The sequence below is a fragment of the Monodelphis domestica genome, chromosome 4, assembly GCF_027887165.1.
Source record: "Monodelphis domestica isolate mMonDom1 chromosome 4, mMonDom1.pri, whole genome shotgun sequence".
NCBI lineage: Eukaryota > Metazoa > Chordata > Mammalia > Didelphimorphia > Didelphidae > Monodelphis > Monodelphis domestica.
This window is the reverse complement of record NC_077230.1, coordinates 180033281-180056137: the sequence shown is the minus strand read 5'-3', so window position 1 is coordinate 180056137 and position 22857 is coordinate 180033281. Positions and strand designations below refer to the sequence as shown.

General features: G+C 37.0%; 1 protein-coding gene across 3 annotated transcripts; it reads right to left on the bottom strand.

Annotated features, from left to right (window-relative positions):
• Positions 1–274: 274 nt before the first annotated feature.
• On the bottom strand, positions 275–13882 carry KLHL23 (kelch like family member 23). 3 transcript variants are annotated; one of them, XM_007494343.3, is made up of 4 exons: positions 13718–13882; positions 10617–11831; positions 6910–7062; positions 275–2673 (listed from the first exon to the last, which is right to left on the bottom strand). In XM_007494343.3, exons 2-4 carry the CDS (start codon positions 11827–11829, stop codon positions 2363–2365), a joined length of 1677 nt encoding a protein of 558 aa, XP_007494405.1. In that variant the 5' UTR covers positions 11830–11831; positions 13718–13882; the 3' UTR covers positions 275–2362. The 3 variants fall into 3 exon arrangements, with proteins under 3 accessions (XP_007494405.1, XP_007494404.1, XP_001367702.1); XM_007494342.3 differs by having other exon boundaries at positions 13473–13738; XM_001367665.4 differs by lacking the exon at positions 13718–13882 and adding an exon at positions 13045–13492.
• Between the last annotated feature and the right edge of the window lie 8975 nt (positions 13883–22857).

The window sequence follows — 22857 nt, the reverse complement described above, 5'->3', positions numbered from 1 at the left end:
ATGACTTAGCTATTTTCAGCAATTCAGTTATCTAAGACTATCCTACAGGACTACATAATGAAAAATCCATTTCTAGAGAAAGAACTATCAGTATGAATGCAGATCAAAGTATACCATTTTTTTACTTTATGGATTTTTAAAAATGTATCTTCTTCCACAACATAACAAATATATTTTATTACATATATTTGTTATTTTAAAAAAAGATCATCATGAGGAAAATGTCTCATTAATTTTAGTAAAAGCTTAACTAATCCAAACTAGTAATTTGAAATTAATAATTCAAACAGCTGAAATTTACTTTTATTTAATCTTTTCAGAGTGCAAATTAAAAACATAAATAAGATTTTAAAAGGAAAGACAAACTGTTAAAAAGTACTTAGTAGCACAAACTTCAAGTATCTTCAAACATTCTTTTTAAATGTACAAATGATTGATATTACTGGCAAACATTTATTTAATACCTACTATTGCAGGAAAAAAGTTGATAGGCACTGGGCAAATAGAGGTATAGGACAATGCTACTGCCATCAACATGCTTATAATCAGTCAGGGACACTGGATAAACGCATTAAAAGACCATGGAATCATAGATTTAGATATGGAAAGGGCCTTAGGAGGTCATTTAGTCCTTTAAATAACAATACAAAATGGCACTGGATTTGTTACTACAAACTAGTGCTGGATAACTAGTCTAGACCAGTGGAATTGAACCTGTGGAGCAAAGGGAAATTCTTTCAAGATCTCTATTAATCTATAAAAGAGCAAATATACCTGAATAAATAAATGTCTCACGAAACATACACAATATTTTAAAATGTATACAGATGCTGTTATGATTAATAAAATAGAAATGAATTTTTAAACATTAATGGAGTCACAGAAGGCTTTTGTGATTATATACTTTCTCAATCAATGGATACTAATCAAATTAACATGGGAATTTGAAATACTTGAACATTAAAAAGGTATCTTAATATTCTATAAGGATTGTGAACTTCACAGACAATAAGCGCTTACATGAGTTTAAAGAAGAAGTGAGCACTGATTTCACTTTGAGTTGGGATAATCAAGAAAGGCTTTACAGAGAAGGTAGAATGACTTAAAACAAGATTGTGAAGAACTCCAGGTAGAATTTAAATAATGATAAAGTGGAGAAGGCAATTATAAATTCACACCTATTTTAAAAAATATATCCTTAAATAGGGTCTACTTGGCAAGTTTATAGTTTCTCATTGTTCCTGAAGGATTAAGATTATATTTCTTTTCTGTTTTCTGCTCTGTTGGACTAGACAATCTCTAAGATCCCTTCGAGTTCTAACATTCCATGCTCTTCTTTAACTAATACTGTTTACTAATTCAGACTGGGCTAATTCAGGAGGGACACAATCCCTCCTATTTCAGGGATTTTTTTTAAAATCTGAATATGGTTATTTATTTCCAAAAACAGAAAATAATTAGTGTTTTAAGTCTCTTTTACTTTACTGTTTAAATTTTAAACAAATAACCTAAAAAGTCTTTTTCATTATCAGTCTGAAAGAAAAAAATTAATTGGTTGGGTTAAAACACTAGGGTTCCTTTCATCTCTAAAGTACATTCTATATAAAGGTAAATATTTCTACTCAGGGATGATAATCGGTATTTTTTTTTCACATGCATAAACCATAGAAACCATAAGCATAACCTTTTTGCAAAAAATTCAAATTCATTAATAACTATTGATACTTAACGTATAGCCTATTAAGCAATTTTATACTCTCATTTTTCAGTTTTGCTACCCTATCAGAATTAGGTTGTAAATTCTTAGGCAGTGTCTGTATTTTATATGACATTGTTAATACTCAGTAAATATAAAATAATAACTAGCAAGTCACTTGAAAAGACTATACAAACTGCATGAGAAAAAGAAAACTGGACAAGGTGATTGTGTCTAGTTTTAGGTTACATCCCATAGTACTTTGAGCTGAAAAAAAGTTTCAAAAAATATTGAAAAATTGTAGAGGTAGAAAAGATTTCCTCTATCCACTTCAATCTTCTGTTAGATTGTACTTTACTATGCACTGCCCATGACACTAAGAGCAGAAACTGAATATCAATTTCACAGTATGGTTCTGATGTCCTACTGTTGTCAATGCTATAAGGAGATGCATGACAACAAATGTCTTTAACCTTCTACCAATTATTACATAGTTGTTCAAGTAAATATTAAAGATAATATGTTACTTTTGCAAAGTACAGGGTGTAGTAGAGAACTCTAGTGTCCAAACAATATTTCTTCGATACTAAATAAGATCTTTTATCCACTAGTACATTGCTAGGTGTAGATTTTTTTTTCACTACTTAGTGGTTTTCATAGATTGCATTATACATTATACACAGAAACACATCCATGTGAACGCATGGCACTAGGAAGATTACCCACTATTTCCCATTTATTAAGTTCAGGATCATATTTCTCAATGCTCTGAAGATATGTTCCTTTTGAGTAGGAATATCCACCAGTTACATAGATACATCCATTCATGATGACAGCACCACACTCCATTCTCCTTTCCATCATAGGAGCTATCTCTGTCCATTCATTTTGTTCAGGGTCATAGCATTCTGCGATTGTGGTTTGTCCACCAACAAGATATAGCTTATTTTCTAATGGAATTGAACACAATCCATATTCTTTGAAAAGAAAACAAAAGAAAAATAATTTTTAAATGATAGGTACAATACATAACACTATCACAGATTAGTGAATGAGAGCATACACATTTTAAAATTAGCATACATATCAGACTAGTTTATATCTCTTCAAAATATGGCACCTGAGAGCAATATGGGCTTCCACCTCCATTTCATCCTCCAAAAGTTGTTTCTAAGGTCCACTAAAACCTATATATGTAGAACCTTCTTCACTGAATTTCCTAATAGTCATATTTTGACTTAATACTTATTTTTAGTTGAGGCATTGTCTTTTCATAAGGCAGACAGACATGTAGGCTAGATGACTTCTATACATAATTTCCAACCTAAAGTTAGCATAGCAGCAGCAGAACCCTATCTATGAGGTAGTAAGGATCATTTGGATGACAATAACAATCATAGGATGATAGATCAGGGCTGACAAGTGCTTTGGAGGATCTATCCTCATTTTACCAACAAGGGAATGAAGTTAACTGTGCCTTGCCTATGGATTTCTTTGAGTTTTAAAAACTAAAGGCAAAATAAAGTAATAAAAGAAAGAAAGCAAACATAAAATCCATTTTAACTAGCTTATGTTTTTTATTTATAAACTAGACATTTTCATAGGAAATTAAAGATTTTAAATTAGAATATATAAATTATGATAGCATGAGGGCATGGCATTGTGTATGAAGGGCTGGCCTGGAATTAAGAAAGACCTGGTTGGACAACCTAATAACTATGTGAATATGAGCAAGTCACAATCTTTTCACATCTAAGACTATAAGCTGCAGATTCCTATTGGGGAAGGGAGTTCCCTACATGGAAAAAGTAACAGACTTTGACCAAAAAAGAACTTTTCCTTCACGTATTCAATGAAGACTTATCTAAGTACATATTAATTAAAAAGCAGTGTTTTAGGCAATATAAGGGATATAAAGATGAATAAAAAGCTCTCCCATTCTTCAATGATTTATAATTAAGAGACACATATGCAAAAAGTACCCCAAACTAAGGCAATATGTGCTAAGTGTTTTTATACAAGTACGACAAAATGATGTAAGAATTCATGAAAGAAAGGTGACATCACAAAAATGTTTGACAGTGCTAAACTTCCCTTGAAATAGGATCTTTATAGAAATCAGAGAATTTTAGAATTTAAAGTTGACATATAGTCCAATACTCTAATTGTAGAGGTAAGAAGATTCAGGCCCAGAGAGATTGGGACTCATCTAAAATTATAAAGCTGATCAAATGGTTGTGAAATAGGAGAAAAAATTATGATATATTTTGATTCCTATTGTACCACCTCTTTCTTCCTTCTGTATAAGTTTAAAAATGTTTTAACCATCCTAATGTTTTCATATCTATCACTGCCTAGCAAACCTCCTCTCCATTTTTTCAGTTGAAGCATCCCTTTATGACAAATATGCATAATTGAGAAAAATAAAGGATATTTTCCATGTAAAAAAAGATTATGATATATCAGTATAATTAGATACAATATCATTAAATATTATAATTATGAGAGATATAATACGAAAAAACATTAAATAATTCAAAGTGAAGAAAGCAAGACTAACATTATCAAATGATAACTATATAAAAACAATAACAAATGGATAAGGGATCTTAAAAGAACATAAGAATAAAAAAGTTGTATATAATTTATTCTTTTAAAAAATTACAATATAGTTTATATTTCATTGTTATATTGAGTGTTATTCTTTTAATTAGTCTTGTTTTTATTTTGAAGCTGAATTTCCAAGATTAGATGAGTTGACTTGGAGGTTGAGATGTAAGGTATCGATTGTGTCACACCAGCCCCACAGAATGGTGATTAAAAGCAGCAGAGATGAGTGTGCTATGCCTCCCTTGGGAAGTTTAAGGGATTAGGCTAAGCCTAAATCTTTACTTACTGGTACCCCTTTTGCTTCCATTTTATCACTGGTTCTTGAAATTGTATGTTGCCAGTGCTGCCTGGCAAATGGGTAGCTAGGGTCCCCAAGTGACCTTTGATAATTTTATATAAAGCTAAATTTGAACTTGGGCCTTCCTGACTTATAGTCAAGCACTCTATCTACTGTACCAGTTGGCTGCCAAGATGATGTACCTGGTCAAGGACAATATCAATGTAGGTTATTATTATTTCTTCAGAGGCAAAATGTCTAGTAGTAATATTTTTGTAATAATTTTCTTTTTCTTTATTAACATCTACAGCCATTATTAATATTTGGGTAGATGAGGATAATACTGGTTATGATATTTTTCTGATTTGAAACAATGGAGAAGAAAGTAAAATTTTCTAATTCACTATATATACAACAGCCCAAAGTAGAGTTTATTCTGCCCAGTATATATTTTCTATAATATGAGGAGGGAAGAGGCCCCTAATAAAAACTTCCCCCCTAGAAAATAAAGTCACAAATAATGGCACTTGAACATAATTTATAAGCAGATCAACAGAAAAATGTTAATCTCTAATACCCATAGCTGGTACAAGTTTGTGAATTTCAAATACTATTTTCTAGTGGTCCATGAAGAAACCTGTTGTTGAGAAATAGCTAAAAGCAAATGCCAAGTGATAAGGCTATTCTATGATAGAAAAACTAAATATATAGTATAACTGTCATCAATCTATAGTTCATAATTTCCCCTGAAATACTCCCAAAGGCACCAGATAAAGGACAAAAGTAAGCTTGGAGAGCAGACCACTCCTCACAGAGAATATGTTCTTTATGTTTGTAAAATATCTAACAGCAATCTATGCAGTACTGCAGTAATACCTACTAAATATTCACTGAACCACTAAATGTCTTTAACAAATAAGGTATGCAGTTTATTAAACCACATACACTCTCAAAATGAAGTAATGACATCAAGCTTAATCTTTTTAAAAACGTGTTATTATTTTTATGAGTACAGCTATGTCCTCCACATCAACACCAGCACATAATAAACACTTGATAGATTGATATTCCTTCTCCATGAGCCACCCGCACACCCACACATTCTGTATGTTCTCTAGGCATCATCTATTACATATGAGGTAACTGAGCCTAAAGGACTTCCCCCAGGTTACACAGCTAATAAGAGTCTTCCTGACTCTTATTGTATAGAGTGCTTGACAAGTCAAGCCCAAAGCTAGACTCATCACAACCCATTTCTAATTTGTTATTAGAGACAGCTGTCAAGCTTAATCTTAAACAAAATAGTTGACATAAGCTGTTTCTTTTGAATGTGCCAATAAAAATAAAAGTTTTAGAAGCATAGAATTAATAAAGATAACAGCAAGCCACTAGGTATATTTTAGTCACAGTGAAATGGAATGTGTATATTTGTGGTCTTATAAGCCACTTAAAGGGGGAAGATGGCTCAGTGGACAGAATGCTGGTGCTGATCCTGGAGTTCAACTATGTCTGGCCTCAGACATTTACTAGCCTTGGGTGGGTCACTTAACCTGTTTGCCTAGGAAGCAGGCAGGCAGTTTAGTGATAGAGAGCTGGGCCTAGAATCAGGAAGACCTGGGTTCAAATTTAGCCTTAGACACTTACTAGCTATGTGCCCTAAGCAAGTAATTTAATTTCCATTTGCCTTCATCTACTGGAGATGGAAATGGCAAACTATTCCAGCATCTTCAAATTTCATGGATATAAAAGTCCACGTTGGAGTCATTAAGAATCAAACATGACAGGACAACCATCCATGAAAAAAATATAAGAGTATTTGTTCAAGTAATTTAATTAGATTCTAGTTTAGATTAGATTAGATTCTAGTTCTAGATAGTCTCATCCCTTGAATTCAACTGAAATCAACTGATTCAATGAATTTGTTAAATACCTAAAAGGTATAAAGCAAGGTATCTGAGGCAACACTGAGAAGTAATAGTGAGCCTACCTCAGAGTTAAGAAGATCTGGTTCAAGTCTCACCTCTGATACATACTAGCTATGACTGTAGGTAAGTCATCTTAACTCTAGGTGCCTCAGGCAACTCTCTAAGACTTTTTTCCTTGTAGAGCAGCAGATACCAATCTATCTTAGTGGAGGAAGGCTCTGTACCAATGAAAACATAGATCCAGTTGTTTTTTTAATGTGCACGGTACCATGTACATTAAATCCATTATAAGAACACTTTTTATTCTTACATAAGTCTTAAGTTATTATTATACTAATCCATTGTTATACCATTAGATTTTTATGGTTAACAGCACAAGTTAGGCAATTGTATCAATTTACCTGGATGTGGGCTAGAGGTGACTAGACTCCATTCATTGATGTCTGAGTTGTAACTCTGGACTTTATCATAAGTGCAGCTTCCCCTGTAACCACAGTGGCCTCCAATGACATAGATGATTTCCCGTAAGACACAGGCAGTAGCATTTCCCACACCTGCATGTTGATTAAAATAATATTTTCATATCTGACCACCCATTCATTAAATTGATCCAACACTTACTATATATAAGACATAAGGTTAAGCGCTAGTGAGGCTACAATGACAAATAAGAGATAATAATCTCTTTCTTCAAGAAACTTACAACCTACTAAGGGATAGGATAAGACAAATGGCAAAGCAAATCTAATAACTATCATCAATTAGGTTAAAAAGTGACTACTCCTAGAAATGCAAAGGAAGGAGAATTTACTTTCTTTTTTTTTTAAACCTTCACTTTTGTTTTAAAATCAATACTGTGTACTGGTTCTAAGGCAGAAAAGTGGTAAGGGCTAGGCAAGTGACTAGCCCAGGGTCACACAGCTAGGAAGTATCTGAGGTCAAATTTGAACCCAGGATCTCCTGTCTCCAGGCCTGACTCTCAATCCACTGAGACACCTACCTGCTTCCCTGAGAATTCATTTTCAGGTAGAACTGACTACATTCTTAATCTGAAATCCATGAACTTTAAAAAGAGACTTTTAATAAATGTATTTTAAAACAACTGTTTTCCTTAGTGATCACATGTATTTTATTTTTTGGAATGAAAAAAAATTGAATGAAATGGAGTGGTGAAATGGAGATATTGTTTAGATGAATGATTGGGAAGAATGAGAAAAAAATGGCTGAAAAGGTAGGTTGGAGCCAGATTTAAAGAACTTGAGATTTTGAATTTCCTTTGTTGAGGAACCATTAACTCTTTCCCAGCAATGAGGTGACACATTACATGTTCCATTTTAGAAAAATGTATCTGATGGTCAGCTCTGTGGTACAGTGGAGAGTGCCAGGCCTAACAGGCCTCAGACAACCACTAGCTCTGTGACACTTGCCAAGTAATTAAACCTCCTGTCCTCAGTTTCCTCAACTATACAATGGACAAATAACAGCACATGCCTCTCAGGGTTCTTGTGAGGATCAAATGAGATAATAATTGTAAAGTACATAGCATAGGGCTTGGCACATAGTAAGCACTATGTTAGCTATAATTGTTATTAATATCCAAGATGGATTGAATTGGAGAGAGATCAGAGACAAAGATCAAGGTAATGAAGAATTAAACTGTGACAGTGGTAATAACAACAGAAAGGAAAAACATTATCACTACTAGTTATGGCCATGTGCTCATAGCCAAGTGATTTAACTTCTCTCAAGCTCAGATTTTGCAATTGTAAAATAGGGATAACACTTGTAAAATCCCTTCATCTCTGACTTATTGGAAGAAAAGTAATCTATAACCCTTAAAAGACTGGGTTAATATGAAATACTATTTTTAGAGAAAAGATATTTTGAAATTAGAATTAGAAATGAAGACTTGGATGTTGAAAGGGAGGGATAAAGCTATCCTAAAGATAACACTCAGGTTTCAAGTCTGAATGGCATCAATATGATGGTCCCATAATGAAAGGGAAATCAAGAATCAGAAAAGATGGCTTAGGGAAATAAAAATAAGTTTACTTAAGTAATTAGTGATTATATTGGTTTAACTTACTAATTAATTGCTACCTTGAAATAAAGGAGGACCTACAAGCAGGACCTTCATGAAGGATCAAAAATGTTTTAGTCATTTGCTCCCTGAACAGCTAAGGACACATTTCTTGGTTCCTCTTCTTGACACATATACTACCCAGAAAAGAAAAGAAAAAAAAACTCTTACTAGTACACATGAGAATTAAGGAATTTAAAAAAGCAAAGAAAAATGTTCATCTACCTTACGACAAAGTAAGAATTTAAAAATATAGTATATGAAACCCTTAGGTCTGGAAAGAGGCAAATAATGATCAGATTAAAATGTAAACTATCCCAGAAGTATTTCAATTTTAGCTCAGATAAAAGGAATGATGGTTATCAGTTAGCTGTGGAAAGGCAGGAAGTCCCTACACAACATCTACATATTATTTCAGCATTTTTTTTATGCTTTATTACTTTATTATTCTTTTCTTTTATTATTAAAAATAAGTTGGAAAGTTAACATAAAACCTAATGAGAAATATATACCAAGTTATACAATCATATTTTGAAATAATTTCATCCACAAAAAACATAAATAAGCAGAAAAATGCTCCAGATTTCTAATTATCTTCCAAAAATGACATTTCAGACTCCCCTGAATCTTGGAAAGAAATAACTAAAGCCTGTAAGGTGCCCAAAAATGACATGAATTTTAGCCTGCCTCTTCTTGCTGTAACTTACTTTTTTCCTTATTATAAAATACTACTGCACTCCTAGGGCAGGTTAGAGTAATATATTTTGAGAATGTGTTAGTTTCCGAACGGGAGAGGAAATTCTGCTTTATAAACAAAAGATTATCAAAAGAGTTGTATCAACCTGATCTTTCACAATGAAGAGAAATTTCCAGACATGATTCAAGACTCTTGGAAGCCCACTGTAATGGGCCACAACTGGACATATTTCCACACCCTCTTTAGCTCCAAGAACAAACAATTGGGATGAAGTCATGCAAATTAGAAAATATATGTATCTATACAATTTGAAAGCTGTTCTGGTGAATTATCATAGTACCAATTTTTAAATTAAATATAATTTTTTATTTGAAAAAGGAAAGAAAAGTAAAAAGGGTGTTATCAAACTTCCCAGATATACCAAGGAAGTATTTATCCCTCCCTCCTCTCCCACTTCTAAAACTGAATACCAACAACATACCAGGCATTGTATAGGGCATAACTTTTGTTCCAAGACTTTACAGTGATTATGATAAATAAGACGTTGCCAAAACAAAAATGAGAGAAGTTCCACTGTTAAAATATTTGTTAGGCTCTATAGGAGTCCAAATAACTAGCCTATTTGGGGGAAAAGATATATCATGAGGAAGGATGGAGAAAAAAGCCATAATACGTTTATAAATTAAAAAAGATTCAATTTTTAATTGAAAGGAAACTGATCTGGCATAGTAATAAAATGGGGAAAATTTTAAAGTGAAAGTTATTCAACTGCAAAAAAAGAAGTTAAAATAAATGTTTAAAAAATAAAACTATAGGAGGCAGCTGGGTAGCTCAGTGAATTGAGAACCAGGCCCAGAGACGGGAGGTCCTAGGTTCAAATCTGGCCTCAGCCACTTCCTAGCTGTGTGACCCTGGGCAAGTCACTTGACTCCCATTGCCTAGCCCTTAACCACTCTTCTGCCTTGGAGCCAATATTGGCTCCAAGACGGAAGGTAAGGGTTTAAAAAAAAATGTTAGTAATGGCTTTCTGGTTCAAAAAAAATCATAAGATGGTACTTGTTTTCTACATCAGAAATCTCAAATATTTGAAAAGTTAGATAATACATATATAGCATCAACTTGTATAATGCTATTCCACAAAATTTTACTTGAGGCATTCTATGCTACATTATTTGTGTATTCCTTTGTTATTTCTGGGTAATAGAGTGATGCTAAACTCCACAATAGGATAAACATAGTATCTTGGGTTTTGTACTTTCCCTGTAAGAACAGGGAGGTTGGCCCAAGCTCAAAAGGCCACAGAATGTTTAATATGTAGAATCTGTACATACCTTTAATCATATTTGCAATAGGAATCCATTTCTTTTTTAAAGGATCATAGAACTCTGCTTCTTCTGCTGGAGCTCCTTTTCTATAACCCCCCAAGGCATAGACACAACCACTTAAGGTAACTGCACAGTGATAGTATCTTGCATTAAGCATTGGGGAGCCTTCAGTCCATTCATCAGTTTCACTATTATAGATCCAGACAGTGTCAAGGGCTTCTATGTTATCTGTCCTGTAACCACCTGTAACATAAATGTTGGGTCCCAAACTCGTAACACCATAGCTTTCTCTGGTATAATCTGGTATTTCTGCTCCCTGAATCCAAACATTTATTAAAGGATCCCAAATGTGAACCTCTGATAAAGGATGCCAATAATAGCCTCCAATTACATACATAGTAGCTGTGGACCTCTGGGAAACCTCCTTATGCATGGGACTTAGAGCATTATATATTAAAGCTCTTAGCTTGTTTTCAGTTAGCAAGTGTCTCCTCTGAAGACTCAAAGCAGTCTTTAAATACATTTGATCTATATCTATTTCTATATAGCTTAGTAAATCATAAATGCCTTCAATTCGCTTTTCCACATCATGTGCTGTCCATTTAATAACTGGTTCTATGACAGTTTCTTCTTTCCAAACACTTAGATTCTTTCTGGATAAAATGAAGAATAATTTTTCACTGCTGATTTCAAGAAATTCTTCTTGTTGCCATACTTCCTTGAACCTTGATAAAAGCATCCTTCTGGATTCCTTCTCTAATTCTGGACACACATGAAATTCTGCAAAGGAATGCATTCCTATGCAATTATCAACATCAAGGTGCCTTACTAAAAATTGCTCACAAGCTTTCTTTACAGGAAAAAATTGCAGTAAGTCTGCTGCTTCGAGGAGGCTTTGAACATTTCTTTGGGTTATTCTGATTTGTGAAGTGTATGCATAATTTATAAGACCTTCTAAAACTTCATGGTGGATCCCAGGCAGTTTTATTTTATTTTTAAACTTTTCTTTCATGTCAGCTGTGAACATTGCTTTAAAATAATTGCTACAAGCAGCTAAAACAGCCTTATGACAATGGAAGATACCGCCTGAAGGACACTGAAGTGTAATATCAGTAAATAAGCCATCCAGGTAGAATGTTCTGAATGCTTCCAAGAAATCCAAAGGATGAGACGGATCTTTGAAAAGATAGACATAATCTTCCTGCCCTTTAAGTGCCATAGCTGCAAAAGATATTAAACGATATAGTTATTTAAAATTTTGCAGATAATCTATCAATGCTACATATTCAAAACATCTAATATCTAATCATCATAATGATTAAAGATGATTTTAGTCCAAAGATCTTCTCTCTATACAGTAATATTACTAAAACAAAGAACCCCTGAACAAATGCAAAATGTATGTTGTTCTGTAATGGAACATGGTGGTCAATTTGTAACCTGGCACAACAATTAGCCTAAGTGAGCCTCCATGGAATGATTAGAAACCAGGTACCATGGTCATTAAGTAAAGTCCATTTGTTACTCCCCCCCCCCCGCGCCCCCCCCAAAAAAAGTTAAGCACATACAGCCATATAAATTGCCTTCTAGAGAGCAGTCTCAACAAAGAAGGTCCTGCTCAAATACATCATGTAAGTAAGGGTGTGGGGCTCTTTAGGGGGTCGATCCCAGAGGAGACTGGTGGGGGGGAAGTGCCTTGGTTCCTGCTCCCACAAAGGAAAGCTCTTAGATCGAGAACTCATTTGTTCCTACAGCCTTTTCCACCAGCTCCGAGAGTAGAGTCCTTTTAAAATTTGATCATCTGGGAAGAGGCTGGTCATAGGGCAGCCTCACGACGGGGGTGGCGAAGTCTTTAAAAAAAGTGGGGGGGAGACCAAAAAAGCAAGAAAACCTCAGTACAAACCACCCATGGACTTCTAGGCCAGCCAAGTTTGTCTACGTCACCGGCCCCCAGCTATGCAGTTACAGCTCCGCTTGTGGAAACTGAGGCAGTCCAACCTGATCTAGCTCCTATTTCTCCTCAACCTCGTCTTGGAGTTATAGCTCCCTTTCTGAATGTGGAAACTGAGACAGTCCAGCCCCACCACGGGTTCTACCTCCCTTCCCACAGCCCCCCTTCCGGGGCACGGAAACTGAGGCTGCCCACCCCAGTAACCCCACGTGGTCCTCCCCCCAACCTACGCGCTGCCTCCTCCGCTTCAGGTCATCCCCGGGGGGCCGCTCGAGAACTAAGTCCTCGAGCGCCACCCCCACCCCACCCCCGTCTCCCAAGCAGGTGCAGGAGGAGGACCGGGTTTAGCCCGCAGGGCGGCCCGCGAGGCCCGGGCCATTGTCCGTCTCTTCTCCCCACCTCGGGGCCGTGGACTCGCCGGGGGTTCGCTCTCCCCTCACAGGGAATGTCCCCCGGCTGCCCCCGAGCCGCCCCGCAACTTACCGCTCGCGCCTCCCGGGGGGCTGGGGTCGGGGCTGGGGTCCAGGCTGGGGCTGGGGCTGGGGGCTGAGCCAGGGGCCCTGAAAACTAAGGAGACGCGTACGCTGAGGCGAATGCGGCGGCTTCTCCCGCCCCTCTGACCATCTTTGGACCCGCGAGGCGGCAGCAGAGGCGGAGGGGGCGGGGGGGGGGGGGCCGGCAAGAGTGCGCGCCCCGGAGCCTCTCCTACTTTGGTGTCTTAGCCGCTCCCCCCGCCCCTCGACCTATCCAGCCCCTCCTCCGCTGTCACTCCCGTGACCCCCCTCCCCCGCCACAGCCTGACAGTGGAGGCAGCAGCTGGGGACACCGGGAAGGTGCTTTGCCCCCCTCCCCTGCCTCCGCCCCCGGCGGCCGAGGGGATGGCGTCCCCAAGGGCTCAGTCACGCACGCACCCTGCCTGCCTCGGGCCGCCAAAAAGTCCTCCTGCGGAGACCCTGGGAAAGGGAACCTCTCCCGGCGCGAACGAGCCCTGATTGGCTCCCAAGACCGAGGCGAGCTGGGGGAGGGTCGAAGCAAAAATCCGGGGAGAGGGTCTTTCTCCACCTCTGTGTGCTAGAGACAGCCCTCCCATCCACCCACCCCGACTCTTCTCTGCAAACCGCCCCCATGTTAGGGAACAGGGCTGAGCAGCTCGCACCTCAGGAATAGCCTCTGTGTCAGATCGGCGCATCAGGGGTTAAGCTGGCAGCCTGCAGGAAAAACCTGGGGCCGCCAGGGCTGGAGCCAAGCTGTAGTGCAGCCTCCAGCGCCAGGGTCCTTTAGAGCTAAGGAACCGGGACGGGGCACCCCCAAGTGCTCACGTGATTTTCTACAGATCATACACCAGTTTCTCTACCCCTACCTCCTGCAGTATCGCAGACCGCATCCCATAGGTATGACCAGGAGCTCCTGTTACCGCGGAATGATTAATTTTCTCCCGCTCACAGGAACCAATATTTAGCCTAGAGATGGAGGGACTCCCTTCCTCCAGAGAAAAAGAACAGAAGGAAGGCCAGAAGGACTCACAAGCAAACTGGACCCCTTTGAAAAAAGACAAACGAGTTCTACGTTAGAGATTCGCTATTTCATATGAAGTGCCCTCCTTTTGTTCTGCAATATATGGAAATTATAATTTTATTTGGCGTTTATAAAATTCAGAATTTTAAAAATTTAATGAAAAAATTAAAAGATTTCTGGCAAGTCAGCAGTACTTTTGCTGATAAGAAGTGTTCTTTGTTGTGTGACTGCAGTTGCTGTTTGCAAAGCCTGTTGATTTTCCAGGTCTCTTGATTCTTCAGTGTCTCACACATAAGCATTGAAATGTTTTTGGAATGAATGAATGAATCCTCCAGCAGTTCCCTTTTCAAATTACTGTATGTACCAGGTAGAACTCTGCTTCTATAGTTTCCCAAAACACCAGAGCTTTGACTTATTGTCTGAAGTGCTTGTGTGTGGTTAGTGTTTGTCCTGTACACTTAGACTTGCAGTCCTCAGCTTCAGCTTGCCAAGAGCAGTTGCTTAGGTATCCTGGCATGAATCATGTAAGCATAGCTGGACTTCAGGAAAAGTAACTTCAGAGCTCAGAAATTTTACACATTCTGTGACATTATTAGCAATACTGTTTTACCACTTCATGATAATTACCACTCATAAGCAAAACATCAATCATTTACCAAGACCTGTTGAGTCTATACAATATATTTTTTCCTTTCTCTTCATTTCTACTCCCACTGCTAACACATGAGTTCAAGCCATGTTATTTCTTACCAAAATTATTGCAATAGCTTCTGAACTGATATTCCTGCCTCTAGTTTATCCACTTCCAATTCATCCTTAACATGGGTACAATCTGAATGAGATTGCTCTATTAAAAATGTTCACTATTCCACATGTATAATGGGTATCATATTGCTGGCCTTTTTAGTGGGCTAGGGAGGGACAGGAGGGAAGGAGTGAATTTGGAACTGAAAAAAAATTCAATGATGCCTCACATAGCATTGCTTTAAAAATATATATTAAAATCTGTGTTCTGGAATTCCAGGGCCTTCATAACCTGGCTCTCAACTAAATTTCACCCTTATTTCACACTGTTGTTTTATATCACATGTCCCAAGTTCTAGCCCATATGGACTCCTTAAAAACTCCTGTTCACTTGGTCTGAAGGTTCAAGTCATATTAACATCACAATTAAGCCTTTGACAAATGTTTGTTGAATTTAAATTCCATATAAATACTACTGACTTTTGTTTTTCTAAAAAACTTTACTAGCACACCACTAATATATATTTCTCTTGATTTGAAGATGCTCCTGAGGATAATAGCATGATCAGTGTCTGGAAATCTGGATTAGAAGAGCAATGTATGATCAACATCTTTTCCCCATTTCACTTATACATGTACTAGTCTTTGACTTGTGATTGCCAATGTGACAGGGATCTGTCAGTGTTCATAGATCACAAGACAAATCACCCATTGTCTAAGTGTTCTATGAAAATGGACAAGTCAGTCGATCCTCTTCAGTTTTCCCAATCTTCCTTAGGTAGGGTGCATCATTTGAAATGGTACAGAGGAAGAAAATCAAGAAATGTTGAATCAATATCCAGTGATAAGGTAAATTGTGTTGCCATGGATCTCAAAATATTAAGGTGGGTTTTGGTTATGGTATATGTTGTTGCAAAATGAAATATTATTCATTTTTGAGTGCCAAGCACTAGGGAAACAAAAATAATATAGTCCCTTATCTGAACGAACTGATTATGTAGTATAGGAGATCAAATATATATGTAACATATATATAATATGTTATGTATTACATACATATAATATGTATATATTATGTAACATACAGAATTTATATGTTATATATTATATATGTATGTAATTATATATATAAAATATATAAAATATGTAAAATAAATGTGAGAAGGTAATTAAGTACATAGAAATGGTGAAAGTAGAATGAGAGATTTGAAGAAGGAAGGGTGACTCTCACCTGGGAGAATCAGAGAAGACTGTGGGGGAAGTGGCATTTGAGGTGAACCCTGCAGCTGAAGTAGGATTTTAGTAGAGAGAGAAGGGGGGGGGGATCTCTTCCATACATATAGGATGGCTTATGTAATTACATGAAGAAGAGGGCAAAATGAGGTGGAAGGATGTTAAACTGTCCAGTAAGATTGAAATATAAGAGTGCAAAGGAAAGTAGTATGAAATAAGATTAAATAGAGGAGATTGAAGTTTGATTATGGAAAATTTTGAATGCCAGGGTAAGGAATTAGTACGTATTCAGGAAGTGTGGGGTTCTCTACAAACTCTTACTTGTTTCCAAGTAGAATATGGATGATACTGGCCTCTTAAGGCTCTGGTAGATCCCATTAGGGATCTAGAAAAGCTCTGAATATATTTCAGTTAACATTATGAGCCTCCTTTCCGAGGACCAGCCTAGCTAAGCATGACCATTAGGTAGGATACTTAGTGATGAATTTTTTGGCTATAGCAACCCATGACTTTAAGCAAAATCATAAAGTGGCCTTTGGGCTTATATGGCTCTTTCTACTTCTGTGATGACAGAGGCAAGCTTAAGGAAGCTTAAGGGAGCAGAGGTGCTAGATAAAAAGTATATAGTATTTAAAGCGATTCATTCTCTAAACTGTGAGAGTCTTATCCAATGACCACTGAGTGGCCATTCTACTCAAGGAACTAAGTCATATTAGTGTCAATATTCTCACAATAAACAAAATCAGACAGAAAGAAACTGCAGCTAAATGGAAATGTGGCTCGTGTACTCTTCTTGGAAAGGCAAATAAAGGAATTGACAGAGAGTTTTACACTGTGCCTAAGTCAATAGGAAATGTCATATTGCATAGGGCATTTGAACATTTTCAATGCTCATGATAAGTATTTGGAAGAAGATAACTGTGTAAATAATTGCAGTCACTGCATTGGCATTTCTTATAGAGGATGAAGGAGAGAAATTCTATGAAGAATATATTAAGATCCTTAAGTTAAATCAAAGTATAATTTGACATTAAATGAGTTCCATGCACAGATAGGAAGAGGAGGCAATGGCTTTTTAAAAAAGATGACAGAAAATATGGATCAGGAAAAAGGAATGAGACAAGTCAAGTTTTTATAGACTACACAAAAATCTCATTACAGTATGCTGAATAATGTCTTGGGGGGGGGGGATCCAATTATGCTGAGCACCAAGAAACATCACAAAATAATGAAATTGATTATATTTTAAAAGATGAAAAATGACTCATCACTTATATGATTTTCATTCCTACATCAGATATATATGTATGATAGGACCACTAATCTGTTAAAGATCAAAGTTAGAACAAAGTTAGAAGAATGAATAAAAATGAGAAAAAAGATATGGCATGCAATTGAAACAATTTGATCTCGACCTGTTAAAACAAGATATTGAAAATGAAAAATGGGTACTGGACTCAAGAAGCACAAAGTCAGATAATTTTTTAAAAATTTTATAATATTTTATTTGATCATTTCCATGCATTATTCATTAAAGACAAAGATAATTTTTTTTCCTCCCCCCCACCCCCCATAGCTGATGCGTGATTCCACTGGGTATCACCTGTGTTCTTGATTCAAACCCATTGCCATGTTGTTAATATTTGCATTAGAGTGTTCGTTTAGAGTCTCTCCTCTGTCATATCCCCTCAACCGCTGTAGTCAGGCAGTTGCTTTTCCTCGGTGTTTCCACTCCCACAGTTTGTCGTCTGTTTATGAATAGTGTTTTTTCTGCTGGATCCCTGCAGATTGTTCAGGGACATTACACCGCCACTAATGGAGAAGTCCATTACGTTCAATTATGCCACAGTGTATTAGTCTCTGTGTACAATGTTCTCCTGGTTCTGCCCCTCTCACTCTGCATCACTTCCTGGAGGTCGTTCCAGTCTCCATGGAATTCCTCCACTTTATTATTCCTTTTTGCACAATAGTATTCCATCACCAACATATACCACACTTTGTTCAGCCATTCCCCAATTGATGGGACTGTCTTGCTGAGGTCGTTTGCCCCCAGTCTATTCCACGGATCCTCCTTTCTGTCTCTTAGCCAGTACCAAGTTGTTTTGATGACTGCTGCTTTGTAATATAGTTTGAGGTCTGGGACGGCAAGGCCCCCCTCATTTGTGTTTTTTTTTCATTATTTCCCTGGATATCCTTGATCTTTTGATATTCCAAATGAACTTTGTTATGGTTTTTTCTAAATCAGTAAAGACATTTTTTGGGGAGTTCAATGGGTATGGCACTAAATAGATAAATAAGTTTGGGTAGGATGGCCATTTTTATTATATTGGCTCGTCCTATCCATGAGCAGTTAATGTTTTTCCAATTGTTCAAGTCTAGTTTTAGTTGTGTGGAGAGTGTTTTGTAGTTGTGTTCATATAGTTCCTGTGTTTGTCTCAGGAGATAGATTCCTAGGTATTTTATTTTGTCTAAGGTGATTTTGAATGGGATTTCTCTTTCTAGTTTTTGCTGCTGAGCTGTGTTGGAGATATATAGAAATGCTAATGACTTATGTGGGTTTATTTTGTATCCTGCAACTTTGCCAAAGTTGTTGATTATTTCGACTAGCTTTTTGGTTGAATCTCTAGGTTTCTTTAAGTAGATCATCATGTTATCTGCAAAGAGTGATAACTTGGTCTCCTCTTTGCCTATTTTGATGCCTTTAATTTCTTTTTCTTCTCTAATTGCTACTGCTAGTGTTTCTAGTACAATGTCAAATAGTAGAGGTGATAATGGGCATCCTTGTTTCACTCCTGGTTTTATTGGGAATGCATCTAGTTTATCCCCATTGCAGATGATATTAGCTGATGGTTTTAGATATATACTGTTTATTATTTTTAGGAACGACCCTTCTATTCCTATGCTTTCTAGTGTTTTTAATAGGAATGGGTGTTGTATTTTATCAAAGGCTTTTTCTGCGTCTATTGAGATAATCAAGTGGTTCTTGTTGGTTTGCTTGTTGATGTGGTCAATTATGTGGATGGTTTTCCTAATATTGAACCAGCCCTGCATCCCTGGTATAAATTCTACTTGATCATGGTGGATGACCCTTCTGATCACTTGCTGGAGCCTTTTTGCTAGTATCCTATTTAAGATTTTTGCATCTATATTCATTAGGGAGATTGGTCTATAGTTTTCTTTCTCTGTTTTTGACCTGCCTGGTTTTGGAATCAGTACCATGTTTGTGTCATAAAAGGAGTTTGGTAGAACTCCCTCTTTGCTTATTATGTCAAATAGTTTGTATAGTATTGGGATTAACTGTTCTCTGAATGTTTGATAGAATTCACTGGTGAATCCATCAGGCCCTAGGGATTTTTTCTTAGGAAGTTCTTTGATGGCCTGTTGGATTTCATTTTCTGATATGGGATTAAGAATTCTATTTCTTCTTCTGTTAGTCTAGGCAGTTTGTATTTTTGTATATATTCATCCATATCACCTAAATTGGTGTATTTATTGCCATATAATTGGGCAAAGTAATTTTTAATGATTGCCTTAATTTCCTCTTCATTGGAGGTGATGTCCCTCTTTGATGCTGTTAATTTGCTTTTCTTCCTTCCTTTTTTAAATTAGATTGACCAGTACTTTGTCTATTTTGTTTGTTTGTTCAAAGTACCAGCTTCTTGTCTTATTTATTAAATCAATAGTTCTATCACTTTCAATTTTATTAATTTCTCCCTTAATTTTTAGGATTTCTAGTTTGGTTTTCTGCTGGGGGTTTTTAATTTGGTCGCTTTCAAGTTTTTTTATTTGCATTTCCAATTGATTGATCTCTGCTCTCCCTAGTTTGTTAATATATGCACATATGCACTCAGGTATATGAATTTACCTCTGATTACTGCTTTGGCTGCATCCCAAAAGGTTTGAAAGGATGTCTCGCCATTGTCATTTTCCTCGATGAAATTATTGTTTCTATGATTTCTTCTCTAACTAAACAATTTTGGAGTATCATATTGTTTAATTTCCAATTAGTTTTTGATTTGGTTTTCCATGTACCATTACTGATCATTATTTTTATTGCCTTGTGGTCTGAAAAGGCTGCATTTATTATTTTTGCTTTTCTGCATTTGTGTGCCATGTTTCTCTGACCTAATGTATGGTCAATCTTTGTGAATGTGCCATGTGGTGCTGAGAAGAAGGTGTGTTCCTTTTTATCCCTATTTATTTTTCTCCATATGTCTATTAATTCTAATTTTTCTAAGATTTCATTCACTTCTTTTACCTCTTTCTTATTAATTTTTGATTTGATTTATCTAAATTTGATAATGGTTGGTTCAAGTCTCCCACTAATATGGTTTTACTGTCTATTTCTTCCTTCAATTCTCCTAGTTTCTCCATTAGAAATTTGGGTGCTATATTATTTGGTGCATACATGTTGATTAGTGATATTTCCTCATTATCTAAAGTCCCTTTTAACAAAATATAATTACCTTCCCTATCCCTTTTGATCAGGTGTATTTTTGCTTTGGCTTTATCAGATATCATGATTGCCACTCCTGCCTTCTTTCTGTCAGTTGAAGCCCAGAAAGTCTTACTCCATCCTTTAATTCTGACCTTGTGGGTGTCTACCCACCTCATGTGTGTTTCTTGAAGACAACATATGGTAGGGTTTTGGATTCTAATCCATTCTGCTATTCGTCTACGTTTTATGGGTGAGTTCATCCCATTCACGTTCAAAGTTATGACTGTCACTTGTGGACTCCCTGGCATTTTGATATCCTTCCCTAATTCTAACCATTCTTCTTCAGCTCTACCTTTTAGTCCAGTGATTTACTTTAAATCAGTCCCCCTTGTACTTCCCTTTCTACCCCCCTCCCTTCTTATTCCCTCCCTTATTTCCCCCCCCCCCGCCCTCTCACTCCCTTGTACTGCTTCCCTCCCCACCAGTCTGTTTTTTACCCTTCTACTCCCCTATAGGGCGCAAATCTATTCTCTTCCCCAATGGATTGGATTGTTCTTCCCTCTTTGGGTTAGTTTCAAAGTACATAAGAGTTGAGTATTCCTTATCTCCAACCTCTTTACCCTTCCAGTGTATCGATGTTCTCCCCCCTCCCGCCATGAGCTTCTTTGTGACATATAAATTTACCCCCATTTGTTTCTTTTCCCATTTCTTTTAGTCATAACCTCTTTTCTTTTTTAGCTTTAGTCATGTATATATATATATACATATATATATATACATACACATGTATATGTATTTATGCATGCATATATCTATATACCTATTTATGTCTTGTCCTTTCATCCTATACAGTTTGTCACTGATCCCTCTGAGTGTAGTTCTTCTAGCTGCTGTAATGGTGAAAATTTCACCTTTTTAAGATTGATGTAATATTGAACAATGGCCGCCAAGGAATTTACTTATGAAATTCCTAAAATGAAACACTCAAGTCAGAATGGAGTTTATGGAGGTTTAATCACAATGGGAGTAGGGAAAAGGAGAGGGAGAGAAGGAGAGAAGAGAAAAGGGAAAGGGGCTACTCAACCTCTGACCAAGGCAGAGGGAGTTTTAGGCCCAAAGGGCCAAGGTGGAAAGAATCAGTCCTTAACTCATGTGAGTGATCTGAAGGAAAGCTGTCTGCGGGCGTCCTCCCTGTCCAAGCTCCTAACACCAACTCCCATCTAGCTCTCTCCACAGGAAGTGAGCGAATTCCAGAGGCTGTTCCCTACCTCACTTCCTGTGTCTCACAAGTGCCAATGGTTGGCTCTAGCTTGGCTTAGGACAGCCCAGGTGGGCAGTTAGTTATTTCTGATTTGTCATTGACTAGCACATGCCCGTGTAGTGTGGGTGTGCACAATTTTTTGGGTGCTATACCAAGATGGAGACTTTTAAAATTCACACTGCTCAGGTGATAGCAACAGTTTTTAAGAGTTGCCATTGACCTCTTTTCTTATAGGGATGCATATCATTTTAACTTATTGAGTCTCTTAGAAATTTGTTGTTGTTGTTGTTGTTGTTGTTTTTCCCCCTCTTTTCTAATTACCTTTTGATGATTCTCTTGAGTTCTGTGGTTGGACTTCAAATTTTCTGTTCAGGTCTGGTCTTTTATTTATGAATGCTTGGAACTCTTCTGTTGTGTTAAATGACCATACTTTCCCCTGTAAGAATATAGTCAGTTTTGATGGGTATTTGATTCTTGGTTGTAGACCTAGTTCCCTTGCTTTCCGGAATATCGTATTCCATGCCTTTCGGTCCTTTAGTGTGGATGCAGACAGATCCTGTGTTATCCTCACTGTGTTTCCATGGTATCTGAATGGCTTCTTCTTGGCAGCTTTTAATATCTTTTCTTTGGTCTGATTGTTTTTGAATTTGGCTATAACATTCCTGGGTGTTGTGAATTGGGGATTAAATACAGGGGGTGATCTGTGGATTCTTTCAATCTCCACTTTCCCCTCTTGTTCTAGGATCTCAGGACAATTTTCCTGGATAATTTCCTCTAGTATTATGTCCAGGCTTTTTCTTTTGTCGTGGTCTTCTGGTAGTCCAATTATTCTTAAATTGTCTCTTCTTGAATGATTTTCTAAATCGTCTGTTTTGTGAATGAGATGCTTCACATTTTCCTCATTTTTTTCATTCTTTTTGTTTTGTTTTATAGTGTCCTGCTGCCTTGTGAGGTCACTTGATTCTAGTTGTTTTACTCTGGTTCTTAAAGATTGGATTTCATCTCTGGCTTTTTGGTCGTCTTTTTCCTTCTGGTCTGATTTTCTTTGAAGATTGTCTTTCATCCTCTTTACTTCGTCTTTCATCTCCTTTGCCTCATCTTTCAT

Excerpts from the sequence above, each read along its gene's own strand:
- KLHL23 (XM_007494343.3), bottom strand. The coding sequence starts at position 11,829 with ATGGCACTTAAAGGGCAGGAAGATTATGTCTATCTTTTCAAAGATCCG. Across the intron at positions 7,063-10,616 it reads TATTGCAAATATGATTAAAG|GTGTGGGAAATGCTACTGCC; the intron begins GTATGTACAGAT and ends ATCAACATGCAG. Across the intron at positions 2,674-6,909 it reads CACCTCTAGCCCACATCCAG|AATATGGATTGTGTTCAATT; the intron begins GTAAATTGATAC and ends TTCTTTTCAAAG.